The sequence below is a fragment of the Oryctolagus cuniculus genome, chromosome 2 (assembly GCF_964237555.1).
Source record: "Oryctolagus cuniculus chromosome 2, mOryCun1.1, whole genome shotgun sequence".
Classification (NCBI taxonomy): domain Eukaryota; kingdom Metazoa; phylum Chordata; class Mammalia; order Lagomorpha; family Leporidae; genus Oryctolagus; species Oryctolagus cuniculus.
The window spans coordinates 128,337,650-128,357,196 of NC_091433.1; the positions used below are offsets into that span (position 1 = coordinate 128,337,650).

Sequence of the window (19,547 nt, forward strand, 5' to 3'; positions counted from 1 at the left end):
CCTTCTAAAGCTTATTTATAATTATTTCTTTTGCCTGGTACATCATGTCTAACTAACAAGAAAAAAAAATTACAAGGCACCAAAGGCATTTGGAGAGAGACAGAAAGCATCTAAACTAGACACGGCAGGGATGTTGGAATTATCAGACTCCAGAACATCAGACAATAGCTAGTATGCTAGGGACTCTAATGGATAAAGTAGACTGTGTGAAAGAACAGATGGGCCATGCCAGCAGAGAAGGAACTCCTAAAAAAGAACCAAGAGGAAATGCTAGACAACAAAAATAGAGAATGGGCTTGTTAACAGACTTGTCATGACTGAGGTGACAATCTGTGTGCTTGAAGATTTATCAGCACAAACTTTCAAACTGAAAAGCAAAGATAATGAGTCCAGGGGTGAAAAATAGAACAGAATACCCAAGAACTATGGGGCTATGACAAAAGATATAACATAAGCATAACAGGAATACCAGAAGAAGAAGAAAGAGAGAAACAGAAGAAATATATGAAACAAAATGAGAATTTCTTAAATTAAGGTCAGACCCCAAACCACAGATCAAGGGAGCTCAGAGAACACCAAGCAGTGTAAATGCCCAAAAATCTCTACTTAGGCATACTATTTTCAAACCACAGTAAAGCAAAGACAAAGAAAAAAATTCCAAAGGAAATCAGAGGAAAAGAACACTTTACTTACAGAGGAGCAAAGAGAGCAATTACATCCAATGTCTCCTCAAAGACCATTCAAGAAATCGGCCTGAGGGGTTTGCACTGTGCCATAGTGGGCTAAGCCTTGGCTGTGACACCATCATCCCATATGGGCACTGGTTTGTGTCCCATATATATTTGAAAGGCAGAGTCACAGAGAGTGGTCTTCTGTCTGCTGGTTCACTACCCAAATGACAACAGTCAGGGCTGGGCCAAGCTGAAGTCAGGAGCCAGGAACTCCTTTTGAGTCTTCTGCGTGAGTGGCAGGAACTCAAGGTCTTGTGCCATCATCTGCTGCTTCCCAAGCAGGTTAGCAGGGAGCTGCATTGGAAGCAGAGGGTTGGGACTTAGCTGGTACTTTAATATAGGATGCCTACATTGCAAGCGGCAGCTTAACACACAGTGCTGGGCCCTCAAGCAATCTGTAAAAAACTAAATTAAAAGTTTGGCTTCTCACTTATCACTTTCTGGGATCAGCTCAGCCTGATTGGAAAGGTTCTATGTGACCCATTCTATCAGAATCTGCCAAACGAAGTTTGGTTTTTAAGTTACCATTAAGCCTTCTCTTGGCACTAAACACAATAGCCATGACCACTGGGCTATTGTTGGGCGGGCAGTGGCATGTGCTGAGAAACCCTTGTGAAGTTCAAAGTCCAGAGGCCTAATCCACTAGGTTCAATCTGCTGTGGTCATTCTGCCAGTGTAAAACATTAGCATTCCTCACTCTGTACAGCAGGCTTGATTCTTGGGTTTATTTCCAGATTACTGTTCTGACTTCCCATCCTGGAAAAGAAGTGGTCAAACAACTAGAAGAAGGATTGAAAGATACAGACCTGGTCAGGGTCAGAAGACTTCAGGTTGTCGAGGTTACAAAGGAAATCCTCCAGCATATGGACTCAGCATCTCCTGTTGAAGAGTCCGGCAGTGATGGTAAGAATTGTTCTTTGAGTGAAAACAATGGTAATATTTTTAATGAGCAGCCATTTTACAGGTTAGGAACATAATTTTGCATGGTCTTTTTATGTTTTTAAATGCTAAATGAAGCCAGCAAATTTCACTGCAGTTCAGACAGATCTTTCTAGATGTTAAAGTGTTTATTATTTTAATTCGGAAGGATGTATCCTACTAGTAAAAACTGAAATATTATAAAATGCCTAATCAATTTTAAGAGTTTGTGATGCCTCTCCCAATATTCCTTTATATATACATACATGCACACATACACATATACTTAATATTTTAATGGAATCATATTATACATAATGTTCTGTAACCTTCTTTGTCCATGTGTACTATATAGCTGTATCAGTATTTATAGATCTATCTAATTTTTAAAAAGATATATTATATATTTGAAAGGCAAAGTTACAGAGAGGCAAAGGCAGAGAGAAAGAAGGAGATAGAGATATATTCCATCCGCTAGTTCACTCCCCAAATGGGCCAGTCCAAAGCCAGGAGCTTCTTCTGGGTCTCCCACATGGGTGGAGAGGCCCAAGGACTTGGACCATCTTCCAGTGCTTTCCTAGGAGCATTAGCAGGGAGCTGAATCAGAAATGGAGCAGCCAGGACTTGAACTGACGCCCATATGGGATGCTGGCACTGCAGGTGGTGGCTTTACCCACTACACCACAGTGCCAACCCCAATCTATCTCAATTTTTAAAAGTTTGTTTAATTTTATTTGGAGAGAGAAAGATATATCCTGAGTTCCTATCTGCTAGTTCAATCCTCAAATGCCCACAGCATCCTTAGGCTGGGCCAGGCTAAAGCAGGAAGCCAGGAACTCAGTCTATGTCTCAGTCCAACAAAAAGCCAGTTACTTGAGCCATAACCACCACCCCCCTTAGTTCACATTAGCAGGAAGCTGGAATCAGGAGCAGATCAGGGTATCAAACCCAGACACTCCACTGTGGCATGCTGCCGTCGTGACCATTGTGTTACCATGGGTCAAACACCTGACTCCATCTCATTTTTTAATGACTACATGATTTTTTATTATGTGGTTACACTACAGTTTATCTAACCACTTATTATGAAAGAAATTTGGCTTATTACATGTTGCTGTTATAACCACTGCTATATGAATAGGCACATGCAGGACTGGGATCATGGAACAAAGACAAGTGCACTCACAAAGAGTTCTGCAGACAGAAAGGCCCCATTCTTGGGTTGGATGCTCTTCCATTAAAATTCTTAATGACTGTATCTTTTTCTCTTAAAGATTAATTTATTTATTTGAAAGGCAGAGTGAGAAAAGGGAGGGGGAAAGACGGAGAAATCTTCCATCTGCTGGTTCATTCCCCAAATGGCCACAACAGACCATGTTGGGCCAGGCCAAAGCCAGGATCCAGAAACTCTGTCCATGTCTCCCACAGGGGTGGCAGGGACCCAGGTACTTGGGCCAATCTTCTGCTGCTTCCCCAGGAACATTAGCAGGGAGCTGGATCAGAAGCAGAGCAGCTGGGACTCCAACCAGTTCTTCTATATGAGATGCCAACATAGTAATCAGTGACCTAACCCCCTAAATCACAACGCCAGACCCAGTAATTTTTAATTTTTTTGTTTTTAAAGATTTATTTATTTATTTGAAAGAGTTACAGGCTGGTGCTGCGGCTCACTAGGCTAATCCTCCACCTTGCAGTGCCGGCACACCAGGTTCTAGTCCCTGTCGGGGCGCCGGATTCTGTCCCGGTTGCCCCTCTTCCAGGCCAGCTCTCTGCTGTGGCCAGGGAGTACAGTGGAGGATGGCCCAGGTGCTTGGGCCCTGCACCCCATGGGAGACCAGGATAACTACCTGGCTTCTGCCATCGGATCAGCGCGGTGCGCCGGCCGCAGCGCGCTGGCCACGGTGGCCATTGGAGGGTGAACCAATGGCAAAAGGAAGACCTTTCTCTCTGTCTCTCTCTCTCTCTCACTGTCCACTCTGCCTGTCAAAAAAAAAAAAAAAAAGTTACAGAGAGAGAGACAGAAATCTTCCATCTACTGGTTCACTCCCCAGATGGTTGCAACATTCAGGGCTGGGCCAGGCGGAACCCAGGATCCAGGAGCTTCCTCCAGGTCTCCCAAGTGAATGTCATGGTCCAGACACTTGGGCCATCTTCTACTGCTTTTCCCAGGCTATTATCAGGGAGCTGGATCAGAAGTGGAGCAGCCAGGATATGAACCACCATGCAAGCAGCGGCTTTACCTGCTACAGAACAACACTGACCCTGATTTTTATTTTTTATTTGCTTTGTAAGTAAAGTTTGATGGAACTAGAGCATGTGCCAGGGGTTTACTTTTTTTAATTTTATGATACATTTATTTGAAAGGCAGAGTAATAGAGAGAGAGGGAAAGACAGAGAGAGCCTCCATCTGCTAATTCATTCCCCAAATGGCTGCAACAGCCAGGTCTGGGCGGCAGATAGAAGCCAGGGATTCCATCCAAGACTCCCACATAGGTGGCAGGGGCTCAAGTTTTGGACCCATTCTCCACTGACTTCCAAGACATGTTAGCAAGAAGCTGGGTCAGAAGCAAAGCAGCCAGAACTCTAACAAGCACTCAGATATGGGATGCACCACAAGCAGCAGCTTACCCCAGTGAGCTACAACACTGGCCCTGTCACATTTTTTTAGAAAAACAAAGCAGGGCCAGCACTGTGGTGTAGTAGGTAAGACCTCTGCCTGCAGTGCCAGCATCCCATATGGGTGCCAGTTTGAGACCCAGCTGCTCCACTTCCAATCCAGCTCTCTGCTATGGCCTAGAAAAGCAGTAGAAGATGGCCCAAATGCTTGGGCCCCTGCACCTGCATGGGAGACCCAGAGGAAGCTCCTGGCTCCTGGCTCCTGGCTTCGGATTGGCGCAGCTCTGGCCATTGCAGCCAGATGGGGAGAGAACCGGTGTATGAAAGACACCCCCCCCCTCTTTCTCTCTCTGCCTCTCCTTCTCTCTGTGTGTAACTCTGACTTTCAAATAAATGAATAAATATTAAAAACAAAGAAAAACAAAGCAAAACTCCACCATGACAGCTCAAGAAAGAGAACACAAGAGAAAGAAAAAAATTTTATGTTACTATTTTTAATGACCTTTTTCTCCTGCTTTTTGAACTAGGGAGTCTGCATTTTCATTTTGCTCTGGATCTAAAAATTATGTAGCTGTCCTGATTTGTGTATATACTTGTGTACTTATGCAAGTACTTTCTGTGGACTAAATTCCTAGAAGTTACTACAGAATAAAAAAATGCATTTTTGATCATTAATGACATGACTCTCCATTAAAGATCATGACAGTTTACATTTACACCAATAGTAAATGATATTTCCCTACTAGGACTTATCCTTATGTGTTTAACTTTGCTAGTCCAGTGTGGGATAAATTTGTTTTTCTCTTCATTTTTTTTAAAGGCTGATTTATTTATTTATTTGAAAGGTAGAGTGATAGAGAGAGAGAGAGGAGAGAAATCTTCCACTCACTGGTTCGCTCCCTAAATGGCCACAACAGCCAGGACTGGGGAGACTGAAGCCAGGAGCCCTGGAACTCCTACATCCTAGGCTCCCATGGTGTGGCAGGGGCTGAATCGAAAGCAAAATAGCTGGGACAGGAATGGGAACTTTGTATGGGACGCCAGTGTCACAAGTGACAGCTTAATCTGCAGCACCAAAACACCAGCCCTAAAAATCTGTTTTTGAAATGAGACTTTTATTCTTGAATTACCCTCTGGGATTACTTTGGAGGGAAGGGATGGAATGATCCTACATAGTTGTCCTTGTTGCATGTGCTCTGTTTACTTAAATGACCTTTTCCTTGATATTAACATCCTAAAAATTATTCATATGTATTATAAGCAGATTTAAAATGCAGGTAAGGGTTCAGGTGTTGTGTTACAGCAGGTTAAGCCACCACTTGGGACACCCATTTTATAGAGTACCTAGGATGGAGTCCCACCTCTGCTTCCAATCCAACTTCTTGCTGTTGCACACTCTAGGAGGCAGAGGATGATGGCTCAGATACTTGGGTCCCTGATTCCCATGTGGGAGATCTGGATGGAGTCCCTGGCTCCTGGTTTCAGCCTGGCCCAACATATTTATGGGCATTTAGGAGGGAACCAGAAGATGGAAGAACCATCCACCTCTCTTTATATCTCTGTCACTCTGCCTTCAAATAAATTTAAAAGAATAAACATTTTTAAGTGTTCATTATTTGGAAAATGCAGATAAGCACAAATAAGTAAATCTAAATCACTCATAAGTTTACATTTCCTAGAAAAACTATTCAGAGTGAGTCATAGAGACAAGTAGGAATTAGCCAAGCAGATGCAGAGCCAAAGGGCCACTCAAAAAGTTGACCCAGAGAACTGAGAAAGCGAGATAAGATCCTAGGACCACAGCCTGCTGGGCAGAGGCATAAGCAAGACTGTGAAGGTAGACAAGGGTTAAATGAGAAGGGCCCATATATGCTATGCGAAAACATTTGAGTTTGTTCTAAGACAGTGGAAATTTATGAAAAGATTTTTTAGATTCATTTATTTATTTGAAAATCAGTGTTACACAGAGAGAAGGAGAGGCAGAGAGAGAGAGAGGTCTTCCATCTACTGGTTCACTCCCCAATTGGCTGCAACAGCTGGAGCTGTGCCGATCCAAGGCCAGGAGCCAGGAGCTTCTTCTGGGTCTCCCACGTGGGTGCACGGAAGGTCTTGGGCCATCTTCTACTGCTTTCCCAGGCCATAGCAGAGAACTGGATTAGAAGTAGAGCAGCCAGGACTTGAAGCAGCGCCCATATGAGATGCCAGCACTGGAGGAGTCAGCAGTTTTACCTGCTATGCCACAGCACCGGCCCCATGAAAAGATTTTTATCAGGAAGTCAAGTAGAGATTTCCAAATTATGGAGTCTAAGAGATTTTTTTTAAGTTTTTTTAAAATCTATTTGAAAGTCATTGTTACACCACAATGCTGGCTCCTCTGAAAGGTTTTTTGTGGGTTTTGTTTTGTTTAGATCTACTTATTTGAAAGAGTTAGAGAGAGAGAGAGAGAGAGAGAGAGAGAGAGAGAGGAAGAAATAGATCTTCCATCCTCCAGTTCATTCTTCAAATGGCAACTATGGCTAGGGCTAGGCCAGGTCAAAGCCAGGAGTCAGGAGTTTCTTCCAGATCTCCAACGTGGGTGCAGGGGTCTAAGCACTTGGGCCACCTTCTACTGTTTTCCCAGGCACCTTAGCAGGGAGCTGGATCAGAAGTGGAGCAGCCAGGACTCGCACTGGCATCCATATGGGATGCTGGCACTGCATCCTATACACCATGACACCAGCCCCAAAGTTTTGGTTTTTTTTTTAACTGTTTTTAATGTATTCAAGTTATGATTTGCCTTCCTACAGCTCTTCTGACCATATTGGCCTCTTCCAAAGTTTTGCACTTATGGATGTGCCTACTGTTTTTACATGATTGATCTCTGTTTGATCTCACATGGATAGCTTGACTCTTTCTCCCCTCCTCTCATAATTTGGTAGGGGTTTGGTTAACTAAAGGTGTGGTTCCTGTCAAGTTCTGTCACCAGCGTCATAAAGTTCCTGGCATTGTTCTGACAGGGGAGAGAGAATCACCAGCCTTAGCCTTGTGGGTTTTTTTTTCTCTTTATTCAGGAAATTTTTCAGCTTCAGGGAAATACAAAACATACATGCTGATGAAGATCCATTCAAGGGGACAAATATGGAAAAATGAAAATGTTAAATATCTTAATTTTTACAATGATATACTTTCAGTGTACTTTATACCCATAAAGTTAACCAACACTAAATAATGAGTTCAGCAAGCAGTATGATCTGTTTCCCAGTCCTTATTTGGGGTTGCGGTCTGGGAGAAGGGCTGCATACTGTAGGCGGCTGAGCAATCTGGGGCAGAATGCTTAGCTTCTCTGTGTGTCATTTTCTGTCATCTCCGGGCAACCAATATCCGTCTTGCTCTATACCAGCTTTTGCACCTTTGCAGCCCTTTGCGGCCCTCTGTTAGAGTTTCGACGGTCAGACCATCTTTTACAGCTACGCTCAGCTGACAGGTGGTCTCTTCTGGATGCATACCATGGGCTGGAGACGCGTACTTTTTCAAAAGAGCAGAACCTTGTAAGTTTCAGTTCTTTTTTCCTCAAACTCTGTGGAAAACTCAGTTCACCGGGTGGTGAGGAGCACGCGCTGTTGTCTGAGGAAGGCGAAGGCATCCCCAGTCGCGGGTGGGCGGCGCCATGTGGCTTGTGAGTGCTCACCTGCTGCGTGTGGTTCGCTTTTCTCACTCTTTTGTCCTCCCTTCCGTCTCCACCTCCCCCCTTCGAGGTAGTCTCTCCCTCTGAACTGCCTCTCCTTTCTTCTTCCAACCAAATCCTCCCCATCCCTTAAATTCTAATTCAGGTTCATCACTATCATACCGATTTACCTTCCTTAGAACAACCACATCACTTTTGGTCTGCACCACGCAATTCAGCCCTCAATTATATGTCATGTAGAATTATTCACTATTGCTTTCTTGTGTGATTATTTTGTCTCTTTTTTTTTTTTTTTTTTGGTAACTCCTTAATGTCTTCTTACCTCTGCATTAAGCCATAAGCACATTTGGGTTAGTAATTTGTTTTATTCATTTCTATGCCCCAGTAGATACCATAGGCTACATTACCAGTAGGCATTTGTAGGCATCATTTTTTTTTCTTGGACAGGCAGAGTTAGAGAGAGAGAGAGAGAGAGAGAGAGAGAGAGAGAGAGAGAAAGGTCTTCCTTTTGTTGGTTCACCCCCCAAATGGCCATCAGGAGCCAGGCGCTTCCTCCTGGTCTCCCATGCAGGTGCAGGGCCCAAGCACTTGGGCCATCCTCCACTGCACTCCCAGGCCACAGCAGAGAGCTGGCCTGGAAGAGGAGCAACCGGGACAGAATAGGCGCCCCAACTGGGACTAGAACCCGGTGTGCCAGCGCCGCAGGCCGAGGATTAGCCTAGTGAGCCGTGACGCCAGCTGTGTAGGCATCATTGAATGGACTGATGACACTAGTACCTGAGAGGCTGTTCTTGGTCTGCCCCGTATCCCCTGCATCGCCTTTCTCTTGTAACACCTTTGCCCTGCAGGCCTCAGGGTGCGCTAAGACCCAGGCTGAGGCAACCATAGCCCTCCAGGCCACCAATCAGAGCCCTTCTCATTAGGTTCTCAGATATGGAAAAGAGGAGCTTTTTAGTTCTTTTTAGCCAAGAATAGATTAGGTATGGATTATGTGCTTGTCTCCCTGCAGTGACTATACCCAGAAAGAACTTACTTTGTCCCCAGTGGCACAAAGTTCAGAGTACTGAGATTCTTGCTGTCTTTATTTAGACTAGTTGGTGGCTAGAGCATTATAGAAGATCTTTTAAAAGCAGGAAAGTACCTTTTGCCTTCTGTCACCACTGATGATTCTTCCAGTAACTTCCCATTTCCTTCTCTAAATAATGCATCATCCCATAAATTGTTTTTAATTCCTCTTTGTGGGTTAAGTTGTAGTCAGCTCATTGTTTGCCTGTACTTTCTCATAATTAATTCTTCTATTCCCTTAGCTTTTTGCTTCATTTGGTATTGTTATCAAAATGTTAACAACAACAGCTTCTCTCATTCTCAGAGGATGAGTGCTCCAGAGTTAGGTTGCCTCTGTCTAAATACCGGCTCTATCACTTACTAACTGTGCAGCTTTGGGCAAGGTATTTAGCCTTGCTAAGTCTCAGTTACCACTTGATGCAGCAGTTTTGGGGATTAAATGAGATAATTTCTATTAATAACCTAGTACATAGTAAGTACTCAGTAAAAGTTAGCTATTTTTATTATTAATATTTCTAAAGATTTATTTATTTACTTGAGAAGCATAGTTACAGACAGAGAGAGAGAGGTCTTCCATCCACTGGTTCACTCCTGAAATGGCCACAACAGCTGGAGCCAAGCCGATCTGAAGCCAGGAACCAGGAGCTTCTTCCAGGTCTCTCACATGGGGGCAGGGGCCCAAGCACTTGAGACATCTTCTGTTGCTTTCCCAGGCCATCAGTAGGGATGCTGGACTGGAAGTGGAGCAGCCAGGACTCCGCCCAGTACCCATAAGTGATGTTGGCACCACAGGCAGATGCTCAACCTACATGCCACAGTGCCAGCCCCTATTATTAATATTTTTGAAAAATATTGGTTTTGTGTATTTCTAAACTTTTTTTAATAGGCAAGTCCCAAGTAGACTGTCATTCTCCTGTGCTGAGTCTCTTAAACATCTTTATATCACAAGTACTTATCCCTCTGCCTGGCACGTGATTCTCCATGTTTCTTGAATAAACAAGTGAATGATTGAAAAAAAATCAGGTCATTTTTAGAGGAGTTATAGTCAACCTCTGTGATGTCAGCCCATAGTTAGGCAAATATCTCAAATACTCATAGATTCCCTTTGTAACCCATGAACATCATGAATTGATTCAAACACTTCTTAAATCTAGTTACTATTTTTAAATTCTGTTAGCCATGGTCATTAACAAAACAAAAATTATCTGAAGTTCTACTTTTTGAACAGGGAAACAAACCAAAAAGAAATCTTGATATTACAGATTAGTTTTAAAAATAATTATGAAAATATCTCCTTTGATTAATATAAATTCTGGGGCCCGGCACTGTGGCGTAATGGATAAAGCTGCCGCCTGTAGTGCTGGCATCCCATGGGAGCACCAGTTCAAGTCCTAGCTGCTCTACTTCCAATCCAGCTCTCTGCTATGGCCTAGGAAAGCAGTAGAAGATGGCCAAGGACCCCTGCACCCATGTGAGAGACCTGGAAGAAGCTCCTGGCTGCTGGCTTCGGATTGGCTCAGCTCTGACCATTGAACCATTTGGGGAGTGAACCAGTGATAGAAGACATCTCTTGCTCTGCCTCTGCCTCTCTGTAACCCTGCTTTTCAAATAAATAAATAAATCTTTAAATATATATATATATATATAAATTCTGAGTTCTCTAGTAGTCCTGCACAGTGAGAACCAATCATTACAAGGAAGACTTGGAGACTCTGTAGGCCCAGAATCATTGAAAGAGAATAAATTCAGAAATTAAGAAAGTAAGTTCATATTTTAGAAAGTTCTATAACAGGAACTAAAATGAAAGGGTTTACTTTAAATTGCATTAACAATAGTTAAGATGTTCTATAAATTTTTAATCTGTGTAGCTTTTTTTTTAAATAATTATTTTATTTATTTGAAAGACAGAGTTACAGAGAGAGGTAGAGCCAGAGAGAGAGGTTTTCCATCCACTGGTTCACTCCCCAGATGGCTGCAACAGCCAGAGCTCAGCTGATCCAAAGCCAGAAGCCAGGAGCCAGGAGCTTCTTCCGGGTCTCCTACATGGGTTCAGGGACTCAAGGACCTGGGCCATCTTCCACTGCTTTCCCAGGCCATAGCAGAGACCTGGATGTGAAGAGGAGCAGCCAGGACTAGAACCAGCACCCATATGGGATGCTGGCATTGCAGGCTGGGGCTTTAACCCGCTATGCCCCAGCATCGGCTCCATGTATAGCTTATTTAAATGTTTTCTTTCAGTGGAATAAATGATACTTCCTTGAATTAATTCCAACTTTATATAACTTGTTCATTATATCCTTTTATTTTAAAATTTAGCTAAAGTATCTTGCCCAGTGTTATTTTTAGTGGCTTTTTTGAGTTACTCACTTTTTTTTAAGATTTATTTTTATTTATTTGAAAGAGTTACAGAGGGACGTAGAAACAGAGAGAGAGAGGTCTTCCATCCAGTGGTTCACTCCCCAGATGGCACAATGGCCAGAGTTACGCCGATCCAAAGCCAGGAGCCAGGAGCTTCTTCTAGGTCTCCCACATGAGTGCAGGGGCCCAAGGACTTGGGCCATCTTCTACTGCTATCCCAGGCCATAGCAGAGAGAGAGGAGTAGCCAAGACTAGAACCGGTGCCCATATGGGATGCCAGTGCTTCAGGCCAAGGCTTTAACCCACTGCGCCACAGCATCGGCCCATTACTTACATTTTTTAAAATGCAAATTATATAAATTTAAACATTATGAAAGTATAATACAGTTCAAAATGATCCAGAATTTCACTCTCTAGAAATAATCGCCATCACACACAGTTTGAGAACTAGTTTTTTTTTTGGTTTTTTTTTTTTTTTTTTTTTTGACAGGCAGAGTGGACAGTGAGAGAGAGAGAAAGAGAGAGAAAGGTCTTCCTTTGCCGTTGGTTCACCCTCCAATGGCCGCCGTGGCCGGCGCAGCGCGCTGATCCGATGGCAGGAGCCAGGAGCCAGGTGCTTTTCCTGGTCTCCCATGGGGTGCAGGGCCCAAGGACCTGGGCCATCCTCCACTGCACTCCTAGGCCACAGCAGAGAGCTGGCCTGGAAGAGGGGCAACCGGGACAGAATCCGGCGCCCCGACCGGGACTAGAACCCGGTGTGCCGGCACCGCTAGGCGGAGGATTAGCCTAGTGAGCCACGGCGCCGGCCAAGAACTAGTTTTACAATTAACTCTCAATACAACTCATTGGTGACAGAGGTCCTACGTGGGAAGCTACTGCACAGTTACTTTTTTTTTTTTTTAAGATTTTATTTATTTGAAAGAGTTACACAGAGAGAGAAGGAGAGAGAGAGGTCTTCCATGTAAAGAGAATGAAAAAGTTCTGTAAAAATAGAAGGAAAAAGTTTAACTCAAGGACAAGAAGTAAACAAGATAAGGAGGTAAGTCTGTACAACCTTAGGTGAACACAGAGGCTGTTTGGGGAATAGAGGTTGCCCTCTGTTCTTCCAAACAATGTTCTAATCAAATTTGTGGGAATATGGCCCTGGCTAGGCCAATTCACAGACAACTTTAAAAACATTTGCCTCTGGCCGATTGGCAAGCACTGCTAAGGTTAAGGTCAGGTAAGGGATTACATAAGGAAAGGATATAAAAGGAGAAAAACCAATGAAGGTGGTACCGATTGCTTCCTGAATGCTGCATGCATTGCCTGTGATGCTTTATTCCGGTGCTGTGGATGTAAGTTTCTACCAGACAGGAGTCTTTGTAAATAAATAAATCTGATCTTCCTAAAATAATAATAATAATAATAATCGCCATCAACAGTATAGGAACCTGGCTACTGAATTGCTAACACTACACATGCATTTATATGGACAGACATAAAGCATTATTGTTGTTATTGATACTGTTTCCTTTTTCAAAATGGGGCTATGCCAGTTTTTCTGCTCTGCAGCTGAATATCTTCATTTGGCTATTTTTAATTATTATTTAGTGATTTTTTTCCATGTTAGTACATAGAGATCTCATTCCTGGGGCCAGCACTATGGAGCAGCAGGTTAACACTCTGGCCTGAAGCGCTGGCATCCCATATGGGCGCCGGTTCTAGTCCCGGCTGCTCCTCTTCTGATCCTGCTCTCTGCTATGGTCTGGGAAAGCTGTAGAAGATGGCCCAAGTCCTCGGGCTCCTGCACCCATGTGGGAAGACCCAGAGGAAGCTCCTGGCTCCTGGCTTTGGATCTGCGCAGCTCCGGCCATGTGGCCAATTGGGGAATGAACCAGCGAATGGAAGACCTCTCTCTCTCTCTCTCTCTGCTTCTCTCTGTAACTCTGTCTTTAAAATAAATAAATGAATGGATACATAAATAATTCATTCCTTTTAATATCTGTGAGGTATTCCCATATATGAATTCATCACCATCCAGTTTTAACCATATTTAACCATTCAGTTTTATTCTACAACCTTGTGACCTTGAATAAATTACTTTTTGTCCACAAAGTCCTCATTTATAAAATAGGGCTAATAACAGTAGCTAACTCATAGGGTTTTTGTGATGACAAAGTACAACTTTCATGTAAAGGACTTAGAACAGTGTCTGGGACAGATAAATTAATGCCACCTATTGATACAGTAGTGTAATAGTAGTAGTACTAATATCTTTTTTGTTGTTGTTGTTGTTTTGGACAGGCAGAGTGGACAGTGAGAGAGAGAGACAGAGAGAAAGGTCTTCCTTTTGCCGTTGATTCACCCTCCAATGGCTGCCGTGGCCGGCGCACCGCGCTGATCCAAAGCCAGGAGCCAGGTGCTTCTCCTGGTCTCCCATGGGGTGCAGGGCCCAAGGACCTGGGCCATCCTCCACTGCACTCCTAGGCCACAGCAGAGAGCTGGCCTGGAAGAGGGGCAACCAGGACAGAATCCAGCGCCCCGACCGGGACTAGAACCCAGTATGCCAGCGCCACTAGGCGGAGGATTAGCATAGTGAGTTGCGGCGCCGGCCACTAATATCTTTTTATGTAGGCTTTTCACTGAGAAAATTTCAAGCTCTAGTTACTCATAATTTATTGAAATGAAGACATGGCTGTAAAATAATTTTTAATTTAAAATAACTCATAATCAGGGCAGGCATTTGGCCTAGGGGTTAAGACACAAGTTAAGATACCCACATCCCAGGTAAGCCTCCACCTGTGGTGCCAGCATCACAGTTGGGCACTGGTTCCTGTCCCAGCTGCTCCTCTTCCAATCCTGCTCTCTGCTTATGGCCTGGGAAAGCAGTGGAAGATGGCCCAATCACTTAGGTCCCTGCACCCATGTGGGAGACCTGGAAGAAGCTCCTGGCTCCCAGCTTCGGATTGGCTCAGCTCTGGCTGTTGCAGCCATTTGGGGAGTGAACCTGATTGAAGACCTTTCTCTCTGTCTCTCCCTCTCTCTGCCTGTAACTACCTCTCAAATGAATAAATAAAATCTTTTTTAAAAAATGCCCACATCCCATATAGGAGTGCCTGGGTTCAAGTCCTGGCTGATACCCAAGTGAGCTTCATGCCAGTACACCTGTGGGAGGCAGGAGTGATGGCTTAATTAGTTGGGTCCCTGCCACATGGGCAACCTGGACTGAGTTCTTGGATCCCAGCTTCAGCCTGACCCAGCCCCTGGCCATTGCAGGTATTTGAGGAGTGAACCAACAAACAACTGCTTTCTCTTTCTCTCTCTCTCTCTCTCTAACTTTCCCTCTAAAATACATTAAAATAATAACTAAATATTACTCATAGTCATCCTATTACACTTTTATTTTTGCATATTTCCTTTCTTTTGCCCACAGTCAAGTTTGTTTTAAAATTGTAATTTATAAGTATAATGTTTCATTTTGGTGTTACATAATATAAAACTTATCCATAGTTCTCACAGCCTTTCTTTTCTGTTCATCTCTTTAGTTCCTCTTTCACTCTTAAAAGAGAACTAGGAAGTGTCAGCCCAAGAAATGCAGATACAGAGAGGTCTACTGCTTTTAGGGGAAGCTAGAAGCTTTCTTCAGCCTTTCATGCCCGCTTTACTAACCCTACACTTTAGAGCAGAGCCCTAACTCTGCATCTGGATCATAAACTTACGATCTGGGAAAGCCTGTCAATCCTACCATCCAAAGTTAATGCAATATAAGAGCTATAAATCATGAGAATAATGTTGCTAATTTATTTTGTTTTTAAATACATTCTCAAAGAAAGCACGTAAACTAAAAGCTGCAGTCTCTTTACACTAACATTTGTTTGTAGATCATAAGAGCAGCAACATTTGATTGAATGTTTACCGCTCAAACACTTTCTGTTCTAAACAGTTTACACATATTATCTTACTTAATCCTTTTTTATAGCAATGAAAAAACTAAGGCATAGTTAGGCCGGCGCCGTGGCTCAATAGGCTAATCCTCCACCTTGCGGCGCCGGCACACCGGGTTCGTGTCCCGGTTGGGGCGCCGGATTCTGTCCCGGTTGCCCCTCTTCCAGGCCAGCTCTCTGCTATGGCCAGGGAGTGCAGTGGAGGATGGCCCAGGTGCTTGGGCCCTGCACCCCATGGGAGACCAGGAAAAGCACCTGGATCCTGGCTCCTGCCATCGGATCAGCGCGGTGCGCCGGCTGCAGCGGCGGCCATTGGAGGGTGATCCAACGGCAAAGGAAGACCTTTCTCTCTGTCTCTCTCTCTCACTGTCCACTCTGCCTGTCAAAAAAAAAAAAAAAAAAACAAAAAAAAAACAAAAAAACTAAGGCATAGTTTCTTGTCTAAACTAAGCATCCCAACTTTTCTCAGTGAAGAGATAGACATTCCAGGGATTCACGTGCAAGCAGTCCGCTCCAAAACTCACATGCTTGACTCTGCTCTATCCTGTCTCAGCTGGAAAGAGCAATCGAGGTAATCAACAATTCAAAAGTTAGTTCTTTGGAAAACCTAATAGATACTCCTGATAAAAACCAATGAAGAAAAATAAGAGAGAGAGAAAGAGGAGGGGAAGGAAGGAGAGAGATCACAAAATGTTAGGAATGGGAAAAGGGGACATAATTTCAGCCAGAACTATGAATCCAAACACTTGGACAAAAACGGACACATTCCCAAAAAGACATACCCTACCAAATTTAACTCGCAAAAAAAAAAACCCTGAATGATCTCATAATGTACCAATTTCAAATGGTTTTACAGGTGAATTCTACCAAACTGTCAAGCAACAGAGCACTCCAATCCTATTCAAAACTAGACAAGGACGATGTAAAGAAAGAAAATTATAGGACAGAATTACTCATGAAAAAAGACCATCTTAAATAGTCATGTGTAAAAAGATAATACAGAACTGACCAAGCTGAGTGTATCCCATGAATACAAGTGATTTAGTGTTAGAAAATGCATACCTAATCAGGAGGCAGAACTCAGTACCTTGATTTTATCCTGCTTCTTATTCCAGACATAGCAACTCCTGACCTTGTGACTCTGGAAGCACCCTTTGAACCATTGTAGCCTCCCACCCCATGTCATTGAGGGCGTTAGCCACAGTGTTCTACAGGAATCCAGAAGGCTTCAAGGAAAAGTTCCCTTGAAAGACCCATGAGGACCCAGTCGTCCTCTAGATTGCATGGGCATAGTAGCCATCCTCACCTACGGCCTCTACCTGTTTCACCCAGAGCCACAGCCAGTGCTCCCAGCTTATGATGTGCACCCAGATCACCCCACAGCTTCAGGGTCACAGCACGCTTCTGGTTCTAGCTGCGTCTGCTCTGAAGTCTCCATGCTGTTGTTGGCTTGGCCCTGAAAGCTCTGTGCAGACATCATTCTAAATCCAGAAGCCACCATCAACCCTGTGACAGGATATATTCCCTCCTCTCTCACTGTCAGGCTCCAGTGTTGGGGAAGGATATGGACTGTCGCTCCCCCTCTTCGTGGAGGAACGACACTAAACCCTGCCTAGGCTTCACATCTGAGTCACGGCACCATTATGTCGCTCCCCGTCTTCGTGGAGGAGCGATACAGGACCCTGCGCTGTTCTTTTGTCTGCTCGGCCCTCCCCGGGTTTGCTGCTGGTTCTTCCCAGGTTGGCTACCGACCCTTCCACCTCCGTGGAAGGGCGGTTCCCCCTGGCCACTTTCCCCACTTCCGCAGGGGAGCGGCACACCGCCGGCCGGCTCTCTCGGGGGCTGCACAGGTGTTCCCTCAGATGTTCCTGGTGCATATTGTCTCCTCCTTTATAGTCCTCTTCCACCAATCCCAACTCTGCTACCCACACGCCGAGTATGCTGCTCTCCTCCAATCAGGAGCAAGATCAGCTCCTGCAGCTCAATCAATCAAATTGGCGAGAGGCAGCTGCGTAGAAGCTGCTACTCCCTTCTCAGCGCCATATTGTGGGAGAGCAGATGCATAGAATAAGTCTTAATTCCAGTAACTTAGTCTAGTCCGAGTTGCTCCCCACAATGGACCACTATGTAAACCACAGATATTTTTTCAGAAATCCCAGGTTTGGTTCAACTTGAGTATTGCATGCTTCTATTTGTGCTATACATCTTCTACTCCTACTTAATAAATTCTAATCCACTTGTAAAAAGGAAGAAAAGAAGGAAAGCAGAGAGGGAGAGAGGGGAAAAAACTCTTAGAAAATACCATTTTTTAAAAATATCTTGTGCAACATAAGAATATACAGCATTCAGAAATAAAGCTTGAGGCTGGCGCTGTGGTGTAATAAGGGCTCTGCCACCAGCATCCCATATGGGCACTGGTTCAACTCCTGGCTGCTCCACTTCCAATCCAGCTCCTTGCTAAAGGCCAGGGAAAGCAGTGGAGGATGGCCCAAGTGCTTGGGCCCCTGCACACATTGGGGAGACCCATAGGAAGCTCCTGGCTCCTGGTTTCAGATAGGTACAGCTCCAGCCGTTGTGGCCAACTGGGGAGTGAACCAGCTGATAGAAGACCTCTCTATCTCTCCTTCTCTCTGTCTGTAGCTCTGCCTCTCAAATAAATAAAAAAATATTTTTAAAAAGAAAGCTTAACAAAATATGCACAGAATATTTATTGGGAATGTTTAAAACCTTATTAATGCACCTTAAAGAAGATATGGTTAAATGAACATGTGAATATTCAGTATCATTAAGATTCAGTTCTCTCCAAATTAATCTATTAGTGCAATTTCAATCAAAATCCTGTCAAGAGTTTTTTTTTATGAACAAGCTGATTTATATGTATTTTTTCTTGTTTATTTATTTGAGAGAGAGGGAGAGACAGAGACAGAGATCTCATTCACTAGTCCACTCCCCAAATGCTAAGTACTTGGGTTCCTAGCACCCATCTGGAAGATCCAGTTTGAGATCTTGGTTCCTTGCTTTGACCTGGCTCAGCCCCAACTGTTGCACACACTTGGGAGTTGGTGAACTGGTGGATGAAGGATCTCTCTTTCTCTGTCTGCCTTTCAAATAAATAAAAATTAATAAATAAAAAAATTTTAACTTTTAGGAGAAAAATTTTATGAGGAAGAGGAGGAAGAGATGCAATTTTGCTAATCATAAATAAAAGACTGATAAGGAAAACCGCATTAAAATTAAGAATTTCTCTTCATCAAAACATGCCATGAAGAAAATGAAAGACAAATAAAAACTATATTTCCACTCATATGACCAATAAAGAGTTGGCATCCAGGGGCAGATTTGAGCATAGCAGTTAAAATGCTGCTTGGGAGGCTGATATTGTGGTACAGCATATTAAGTCACTGCCTGCGGTGTAACATCCTATATTAGTGCTGGTTCATGTTCTGGATGCTCCACTTCTGATCCAACTCTCTACTAATGTGCCTGGAAAGCAGCAGAAAATGGCCCTAGTGCTTTGGCCCCTGAACCCATGTGGGAGACCTGGAGGAAACTCCTGACTCCTGGCTTCAGCCTGTCCCAGCCCACCTATTACAATCATTTGGGGAATGAACCTGAGGATGGGAGAGATCTCTCTTGTTCTCTCTTTGCCTTTCAAGTAAGCAGAAATAAACAAACAATGTATTTAAATAAGTAAATAATTTTAAAATTCTGAAGAGTTGATATCCAGAATGACATTATGAGGCATACTCACAAAGTATAATATCATACAGTTAAGAAAATGAATGAAACAGAGCTGCATGAAATAATATGGATGAATCTTCTTAATGTTGAGAAAAAAGCAGGTAACCAAAGGCATATATCATATAATTCTTCTTTATAAAGATCAAGCAAAACTAAAATAACAAAGTGTTGTTTATTTAAAGTAATACAGCTATTTTTAAAAGAAAAGAAATGATAAGAGCAAAATTCAACATGGCAAAGTTTCTCCTGGGGAGGACGGGAAAGCACACACGTGTCTATCTCAAGGGCATTGATGATGCTCAGCTTCTTAAGTTGAGTAAAGGATTCACAGGTGTTCATTTGTTATGCTTCGTAGCTTACACGTATATTGCATGTATTCATTTGCATAAGATAAAATTTCTTAACAGCTTTCTAACTAATGGCTAAGTAATAAATGCGCCAAAACTGGAAGGACCACTGTGATCAATACGCTGCAGCATCCTGGGGGCATCTGCCCAGGTTGACTATAGTCTGGGCTTGTCGGGTGTG

The 19,547-nt window shown here is 43.6% G+C and overlaps 1 protein-coding gene across 4 annotated transcripts in view; it reads left to right on the top strand.

The window, feature by feature from the left end:
- The window catches only part of M1AP (meiosis 1 associated protein), an 82,922-nt gene that overhangs the window by 15,616 nt on the left and 47,759 nt on the right, over window positions 1-19,547 (top strand). For all 4 annotated transcript variants that reach the window (XM_051836897.2, XM_070068864.1, XM_051836895.2 and 1 more), the window contains one exon: window positions 1,466-1,634. In XM_051836897.2, coding sequence (XP_051692857.2) covers window positions 1,466-1,634 — 169 coding nt within the window. The remainder of the gene's footprint in view (window positions 1-1,465; window positions 1,635-19,547) is intronic.